The sequence below is a fragment of the Stegodyphus dumicola genome, chromosome 11 (assembly GCF_044657685.1).
Source record: "Stegodyphus dumicola isolate Sdum_Otavi_A_Nest chromosome 11, ASM4465768v1".
NCBI classification, from domain to species: Eukaryota; Metazoa; Arthropoda; class Arachnida; order Araneae; family Eresidae; genus Stegodyphus; species Stegodyphus dumicola.
Genome location: NC_140778.1, coordinates 84,703,438 through 84,713,188, shown reverse-complemented (window position 1 = coordinate 84,713,188; position 9,751 = coordinate 84,703,438). Strand labels below are relative to the sequence as shown.

At 33.5% G+C, this 9,751-nt stretch overlaps 1 protein-coding gene across 1 annotated transcript; it reads left to right on the top strand.

Moving 5' to 3' along the window:
- The first annotated feature begins 361 nt into the window (after positions 1-361).
- LOC118199376 (uncharacterized) lies at positions 362-3,220 on the top strand. The gene has a single exon (XM_085826945.1). The coding sequence runs from the start codon at positions 707-709 to the stop codon at positions 1,850-1,852; it is 1,146 nt and encodes a 381-aa protein (XP_085683071.1). The 5' UTR covers positions 362-706; the 3' UTR covers positions 1,853-3,220.
- The last annotated feature ends 6,531 nt before the right edge of the window (positions 3,221-9,751 follow it).

The window sequence follows — 9,751 nt, the reverse complement described above, 5'->3', positions numbered from 1 at the left end:
ATTACAGCCTTTAAATCTGCAGTAGCGATAAGCCATTATGTCAGAAAAATGAAAATAATAATGAAATTAGGTCTGAAAAGATCCGTTTGATAGAAACTGCAAAGAAAAATGTACGTGAGTAAAATCAATGCAGGAGCTCTTGAAACCAGCATGGGCATTACGTTCAAAAATAACTGTAAATGGGGAGCATGCGCAGTTCAATTAATTGTGTTTCCACAGCGCAACCACCAGGAGCGCTGCGATCATGACAAAGCGCAGGTTCGTCCATTGAGCTGACGACGCTTTATTATATATACAGCTTTGGCTCAAACATGGTAAAAATGCTGCTAAACGAACGTACGACTGGTTGCGCAGAGACCATCTGCGCATGAACATGCCTCCAATGTACCAAAGCTGTTTTGGTTTGAGCTAGCCGTTCGACGTCGTACGGGTAGACACTTCCTCGCACCGACAAATGCAGAGGCAACGGAGGAGAAGACTACACTAAGTATATTACCGCAAGAGTTGTAAAATACGTTAACAAAGAACAACGAAGTCAAATGTCGGTAAAAGCACGTAGTTTTAGCAAAGCCTTAATGCTTAACAAGGGTGTGCTATACACTATTGGCCGTATATTATAAGATTGGCGACTAAAGACGTGTTGCTCCGATAAATTTTGTCTTCTGTCGCGCGATGCTGAATTAAACGTGTAGTTTAGCTATTTGTAATGCTTAATGTGATCATTATGGAAAGTAATTTTTTATGTTTGGAATGCTCAAAAGCTTATTCATTCCGACGAAATCTACGGGCGCATATTATAAAACACCATCCTTCGAAATTAGAGGAATTAGCTCCTACATTAAGAACTGCTGGCAAATACCCATGTGATGATTGTGGGAAAATTTTTTCGAAACCACATCGGCTTCGTGCACATGAACGCACAGAGCATGGTAAAAATTACAACTGCAGTGTGAAGAAGTGCCCATTATGTGATTTTAGGTCTAAAAAGCCAGAATTACTGAAACATTTTGAAAACTTTCATGATATATGTATTATAACTGAAGATTTGCAATTCCCTTCTTTTAAAGAATTTCTTGCTTGGAAAAAGAACATAGAAACTGAAAGAAAGTGTACTTTTTCAGTCGAACGTGGTGTACAGAAAACAAACGTAAATACTAAGCGCTTTTTTGCTTGCCATCGTTCTGGTGTCTATACTCCGCAAGGCAATGGTATTAGACAAATAAAACAACAAGGGTCAAAAAAAATAAATGGATTTTGCCCTGCAAGTATCACTGTCAATGAAGCTGATGGAAAATGCTATGTTCATTACATAAAAACTCATGTTGGACATGAAAATGAAATTGAGCATTGGTTTCTCTCCAAAGAAGAAAGAAAGTACATAGCTTCTAAAATTGCTGCTGATATTCCTTTTGAAATGATTTTAAGCGAAATTCGAGGCTCTGCTGCAGCAGATCAATCACGTATGCATTTGGTCACTCGACATGACTTGCATAATATTGGGAAAAGTGCACTTACCACATCCAAAACTCTAACTTTGATGGAAAAAATTGAGATTTTGAAGGAAAGCGTTTTATTCATGTTAGATTCAATAAAAACTGATGATGAGTATGATGCAATTAAAGAATTGTTTGACACAATGCAGCCAACATTAGATGAAGCACGTAACCAGAATGGAAGTTTTTCTGAATTTGAAATTGATTTTCCATCTGACAAGAACATTACACCCAAGGATATGACAAAGAAAAACACAAGAATTGATGAGCAACAGAGTGGTTTATTTTCTACCAAAGAAGAAGAAAGAAAAAAACAAGAAAATTTTTGTAAACCCATGAAGGAAGAACTTGTGACGTAATTGGAGCCTTAATGAAAAAAAAAAAAAATCAAAGCTTTCACTTTTAGTAGTTTTCAATACTCCAAGAAAGTAATTGAAAAAAAAAAAAAAAAAAGAAAACAAAGGTCCAAAATTCTGGATAGACAAGCTTTAGTACCAAAATGGAAGGTACGTAACTGTATGCTTCTTTCTGAAAAAATTGTGAAATGTTACTGCTCGTGTTTTTTTTTTTTTTTTTTTTTTTGAATTTTTTGGTCAATGAAGTTTAAGAAGGATGGAAATTTGGACCTTGATTCCGGTCTGAGTTCAAGACATCAGTTGGTCTTAATGAAACTTTGCTTTTATAGGATACCTTTTTTTATGAGATTTTCCTTTTGCATTGCTCACATTTTATGGTGATATATAAATAAAAGGTATACATAATAGAAGTGAGCCATGTAAAGCAAACAGTTAAGTGGAACTATATAATATCTAGTAAAGGAGAAGGAAACCCCAGGTTGGCAGAGATTTTATATAAGATTGTATTTTGATTTTTATAATGAAATCTATTATTATTACATGTGTTTTTAACAAATGGCAAAATAACTGATTAAGTAAGGTACTTACTTACAGATAAACAGCATATTATGCAAATATATATATAAAAATTACTCCAATAATGCACTATGATTTACTTATCTTGCAAATACAAGTTATACAAACATCTGTAAGCAGTAAATATGAGTCCTTCTTATACTATAAATTATATTTTATCTAATCTTAAATTTATATTAATTAAATTATTATCTAACCATACATTTATATTGGAAACTTAAAATTGTTTGTATTTGTAAATTTGGCTAATCTTTGGAATATGGTAACAGGTAGTTTGGCGACATTTTGGTAAGGCGGTGAAGGTTACTAGCTAGGACATTAGCAGTGTACACGGATAAAGCCAAAAATGTGCGCAATGCCATTTTTGTGCAATTCTGGGATTTTTTTAAAGTGAAAATAGGTCGATGTGTACATGGATGATACCGTGTATGTGCAATTCTTAAAAACGTGGCAAGCAGTGGGCGATTCTGCACTTTCTCCCAATTTCGCACCTAATCTTCGTCATGATTAAGCACTTTTGTTCCATAAAAGTTTTAGCGTAAGTGTAATTCGGCTAGCAGATTGTTGGAAAAAATTGTTGAGTAAAAAAAAAAAATGCCTTTACTTTGTGAAAACAAAATGGCGTCCAAACAAAAACTAGCAGGGTTGGTCGCCAAAAAATCGCCAAGTTACCATAATCCAAAGATTCCATGCTTGCTAATTTTTTTAATAATTAATTTAATACTACAGCTTACTAATGTAATTGCTGAATTTGTGAGACAAAATAATCTTACATAAAAAAATTCTAATTATTAATATGTGTGTCTTGTTACTTTAATTTTTGTAAAATTAAAACAAGTATTCGTGGGCATAATTTTCTCAGACACCTGAATTTCAATGTGCATAATGATAAACTTGAGTAAAATTCTAATGTAGCAGATTAAAATTAAACTCATACATTTCTTGCTAATTTATACATGTAGCAGCAGCTGAGGGCTGAATAAATAAACTAATTGAAAATTACGGAACTACTCTGATATGCGCCCTCAAGGCGCCAAATTTCTCGCCAAATATTTTTGGCGAGAAACTCCACGCTGCCATATTGCTATCTAAATTTTTTGTCTACATTTCGAACTTTAAGCCTAAAATGTCTCCAAAAAAATTTCGCGAATGCAAAAACCACGTTTTGAACACACAATTTAAGCTAAAAATCCGAAACAAAAACAAAAAATTTGGATAGCAAAACTGAAGTTTCTAACCAAAATTATTTTACAAGAGTCCATGTACACAGCGATATGTTTTAATTTAAAAAAACATTACGAATGGCACAATCTAGGCAACGAACGAATTTACGAACTACGCACACCTCGCTTTAGTAAATTAACATAACAATAAATTTCAAAGAATACCATGTACACAGCATCCTGTTTCAATTAAAAAAAACATCTACGAATTGCACAACTTAGACAACAAACGAATTTACGAACTATGCGCACCTCACTTTAATAAATTAACATAACAACAATAAATTTCAAAGAATACCATGTACACAGTGTTCTGTTTCAACTTTAAAAAACATCTACGAATTGCACAATTCAGACGGTATGCACTAATCAACAAAATAACTAAAATAAATTTCAAACAATTAAAAAAAAAACAATAACGACAGAAATTCATACTAAAAAAACAATGAACATTACATTCTACAAAATAAGAACAAGAATAAAATAAAATGCACTTACCATTGATGCTTCTTCGAACAGCAGATATACCAATTTCATACCGCCTTTAACATGCTGCCACGTAATCACTAGTATCGTATTTATATAACAGCCAGACACACTATCCAGAAAATTCATACTATGGTTCACAAATAAATAAAATAACAAATAATCACAAATCCCTACTTCTATCACGCACAATCACTAAAAATAATCTCGCATACCTTCTTTCCACACCTCCAAATACCCATTGCCCCTCAACAGGATGACCACGACGATATTTCCTTATGCCGAACTTCAATTCAACAACTTTCACCATTAAATCTTTCCCCCCCCCCAGCTTCTCAGACACAAAGCATGACGGGAACCAACAAACTCCAGGGAAAGACTTTTCAACGTCAACAGGATTGCCATACAACACGCAATCGTGCCAAAAACCAGCACAGAACACATATCGCCACATTTGGTGAAATTAGGGCGTATATCAGAGTTGTACCAAAATTACTTATTTCGTCCAGGGTTTGATCATTACCGAGAGAAACATTTGGCTGGATTGATTTTTGTTTTCTTCATATTTGTCATGAATACAACCTCCTTCAGTTGCACTGCAGCCTATCACAGGCCAAGCTTCAACTCAACAAGCTTCCTCTAACAGATCGAAAGGCCTGCCAACGATTGACTTTTTGAGTCCTGAGATCTGCCTCCATACAGTTTATTCATCTTTTGCAAGGTCCTCCTCTTTTTCTGGTACTCTCTACATTTGAAAAGGTCACATTTTTAACAGGGTTTAAGCTGTCGCATCTAAAGATATATCGAAGCCACCTGATACGACAAGATTTGATGACTCGGAAAATATTAGTTTGTTCGTATCTTCTATATATTTCATGGTTAACAAAATTCTCCATCTGTTATTTTCTATTAGGCCACATATTTTTCGCTGTAATTTCTTTCAAAATTTAGAAGTCTACCTTCATCTGTTTTTGTAATGGCCAACATTCACTACCATACAATATGATAGTCTAATAAGAGTTTTATAAAGATTTATTTTTGTCTTGAAGTTTAATAATTTAGATGCTAAAAAATTCTTTAAACCATGATAACATCTGTTATCTAAGGTCAATTTCAAGTTTAATATTATTATTATTCGAGATGATTGTACCAGTAACTGTATAGGTCTCTGAAAAATGGTGCCTCTGGTTTTAATTCCAGCATCTCTAATAATCTTTTCAAGTGCAATATTGGGAAACACTCATTCAAGGACATCACCCTGTCCCTTTCAGTGTAAAATGCCTCTGATAGATCAGGCATGATTTTAACTCTGCAAATTACTTTCTTTAAAATCATTCTAGATGGATCAATCCATTTTCTTGGAAATCCAAATTCCAGCATAATTTCAAACAGCTTTTCATGTTGTATATGCTGTGGTAAGCAGCTTTAAAATCTATAAAAGATGAAAAATATTATGTTCAGTAGTTTTCCCCAAAAATTTGTCTAACAGAATGAATTTGATAAATAGTAGATGTTTTAAAAAAGTTTTACTTGAATTTCTATAGGGGAAATTGTCAACGCTGAAAGCTGTTTGACTATCATTTTTCAGTTCATAGCAGACCTTTGTCAAATATTCAAAAGGACGACAAATTTATTTGTTTACTATTAAAAAGGTTGGTAAAATTCTAGTATACGGTGCAGCCTTGGCACGACTTTTAAAATTATTGCCAACACCAAAAATGATCCAAATAACGTCTATATATATATATATATATACTACACACACATAGTATATGTATATACACACATAGTATATATACTATATACATAGCATATACTATGTTTAACTGTATATTTTCTTTGAATGACCCATTAACTACTCATCGTATATGTCCCGTTTTTACTGCTCTTCATAAAGTCGCCAAAAGTAGCCAAATTCCGTGTGCACCGGATAATAGAATTAAACCAAAAGGTTTGTTCAGAAAAGGTCTCGGCAAACTTATTCCCTTAAATATTAATCTGAAACACATACATAATTTCTTAGAATAAATTTTTAAAATAATATTTGCATAGTAGGTAGGCGGGTTGTGCTGTAATAAAATATAATTTTTTAATGGCATTATCGAGTTTCATTTTCCAATTAAAAATTTTTTCTTTATTTAATGTATAAATACAAAGTTATTTACCTTTAAACAAGTAAAAGATTTATAAAGTTAGAAGATTACTTCCTAATGTAGCTGATGATGAACATGTTTTAGAACCCAAAGTGATTTGCATTTAGATTTCTTGAGTTATGAAGGTATCTTAACTTTCTTAACAAATTCTGGTAGATTAAAAGTGCATGTGCTAAATCAGTTACATCCCAGAGAAGGAAAAACAAAAAAAGTGGTTACTGAGCACATGTTTTTCTCAGAATTCCAGCAGTGTGGGCTAAGTTTTCCTTCTTTTTTATAATGGATTTTTTATCGGGTAGAGGTTTATTCCCATACGCTATTTCATTTAAACCTGAGCTGTTTCCAATTATATGCTTGACGTTTTAGATTTCTGGTTATATGTATTTATTCATGATATTCTACTATGTTGAGAATTGACTCATAATTGGGAGAGTGCCTGGTTTAAATGCATTTTATTTTACATGCTTATATTTTAATAAGTGTGTATATGCATCAACAACACTTTTATAACATATCAAATATATTATCAATCTTGATATGCTACTAAGGGAGCAAGAACAATGCAGTGGCATAGCGAGGGGGGGGGCAAGAGGCGCCAAATGGTCTCCAAACAAGATTTTCATCATGTCACTGTGTTTTTTTTTTTGGCGGGGGGAGCGCCAAAAAAGGTATTTTGCCCCGAGTGCCAGTTATGCTCGCTACTTCACTGTCACAATGTAAATTAATTAGCTCCATTTGTAGATTTTCGGTGTTACTCATATTCGTTTGTAACAGCAGTTAAAATAATATTAAATTTGACTCAGCATGATTAAAATTCTTGCCATAACAATTAATTGTTATATTCTTGTCATAGTAATGCTCATTAATTTACAGGAAATATGTTTGTGAATCATGCAAAATTACTCCAGGGGCCACATATGGTGCACGAGATGCCAGTTTGTGACCACTGTTGTAAACGATTAATTTTCCAAGATCAAAATTTGTATATATATATATATATATATATATATAAAAAAAAAAAAAAAAAAAAAAAAAACACATCATTGTGTACCTGGAAGAACAAAAGCATGCATAATATCACATTTGGGCATTTCTGTGATGTTTTTATAAGCGAAACGAAATTGCTTAGCAGATAGGAAGGATAACAGTAAGCACAATGGCAAGTAATACACGATATTGAGTTTTTTGCGATTATGTTTGTTACCATTATGTAGACCACTGTGCACAAAAAAGAATAAGCATTTTATTATGGCTATTTATATATTTTTTATTTTGTTTATTGGTTGCTAATTCATGTAATTCTTAGCATGGCACCATTTTGAAGAATGGTTGTTGTCTTTCACTTCTTAGCTTGAAGAAAAATTGGTCACCAATGGTTGCTGGTTTTTTGGGAGAAAGGGTGTAGATAATCAACAGAAGTAATTATGAGTTGTAAACATACCCAATCAAGCATTTTTTGCGAATGTGTTGGCGACTTTTCATTAGGTTAGGTTTGTTTTAGTTTATGTGATTACGGCAAAACCTCGAGGACCATCTGTGTAAAAGGAGGAATGCCTTCGTGGAGGAGTTTGTAAGAGAAATTGGCTCGTATACACATTATACATGGATAAAACCACAAAAACACCTATTCAACCAGCCCATTTGCAGAATTTGAACCTCAGACTGAACTACCAGTGTTCAATGACCTTTGTCGCTCAACCGCTGGTGAGCCCGCTTCTCATTAGGATGCAGATAATTAGAAAATTATTTTAAATAAACTTTAGCATATGTCTAGGTAAGTATTCCCTTAAACATAGTGATGTTTTTCCTTCTGCCAACTGGCTCAGAAAACTATTATCAGGGCATCTTCTAAGTTCGAAAGTGCGTGGATTAAAGCTCATCTTGACAACACATTTTAACCTGACATTACACGCGTGAGAAAAACGAACGGCATTACACGTGCTGGGTGTGTCATACCCAGGGTGGTTTCTTCCTATTTTCTACTATAAAATTTGCACAAAACATAAAACAGAAGAAAAATATAAAAGTCGAAACAGTTTTAAACATATATTTAAAATATTACTTACAATTATTCTGTACATTTCCTGCAAATATATGGCATATGTTCCATACATACATGTTTTTGACATTTTTCACAAATATATTTTGTTTTTCTGTTCTTTTTAGATCCACATTCAGCATATCTTTTAATTATTACTTTTGCCTCTTTAACAGATGGTTGAGAGTCCTCATTCTTTACCAGTTTTACTTTCAAACTTTGCGGGAGCATTGTTTGCTGGCTTCTGATCTTTTTGTAGTCTTCGATTAGTTTAAATCCCAAACTTTTCAGAAAAGAACGTCGTGTTCGATTCTGAGTCGGTGCTTCCTTAGTGGATAGCAAAATAACGCGTGCATTTATAGCAGCTACATTCAACATTGCATAAAATACCGTCATAGGCCATCGATTTGTTTTTTTAGTTGTTGAATACGTTGCAGCCATTTTGTCGACGACATCGACAGCTCCTCTCATTATATTATAGAAAGTTATTATTTCGGGTTTCTTTGATTCTCCAGTAGTGATGTCTATTGCATTATCATTATGCATTGTTGAGGGCAGAAGAACACTTCTACTCTTCTTTGGTACATAAGAAACAATAGTCGTTTCTTTCTGAAATCCAAACATGGAAGAGTAAACATCCCTTTTTCTTGGACTCAAGAATATTGGTGGAATTTCTTTCTTATTTTTGCTCAATGTTCCAACAATTGTTATGTTTTTTTCAAAATTTTTGTGAAAGTGGATAAGAAGTGTACCAGTTATCCACTGTTAGATTTCTTCCTGAATTATACAGAGGTTCGATCAATCTTTTTACGACACTACTGGGAAAATTATCTACTTGAAATGGATTTTTCCACTGTTTACCGGCATATATTTCCATTTTCTATGTATAGAACACTCTCGAATTGACGAGCGCAAAAACTTTTATTCCATACTTCGATCGTTTCTTTGGCATGTATCGGCAAAATGGACATTGCTCTCTAAAAAATTCTAATTTCTCATCTATGGTTACATACTCTCCAACGTTGTACGATTTTTGGCAGTTTTCTACAAAATTTTTGAAGAATTCACATATCAGGGTCAGTTTGTCTTTTCTGCTCTGGCGAGTTTGTATATTGTCAAATCGGATGCATCTCAATAAAAAATAAAAACGTGTTGATGATATGGTTGTATGGAATATTTCTATTCCAGTGCCATCTGTTGCCCAAAGATCTCGTATATACACATGTGATGATTTATACAATCCAATGAGATAAAGCAATCCAATAAATGCTTTAATTTCATCCTCATTACCGTAATTTCCGGAAGAAAGGCCGCATCGGCGTAAACGCTGCACTCGAGAAAATGGCGGGAAAAAAATTAAAATTACACAGAAACGATTACACAGAAACGCAATAGATTAAATTGCGCGTGACATCGTCGTGGGCCG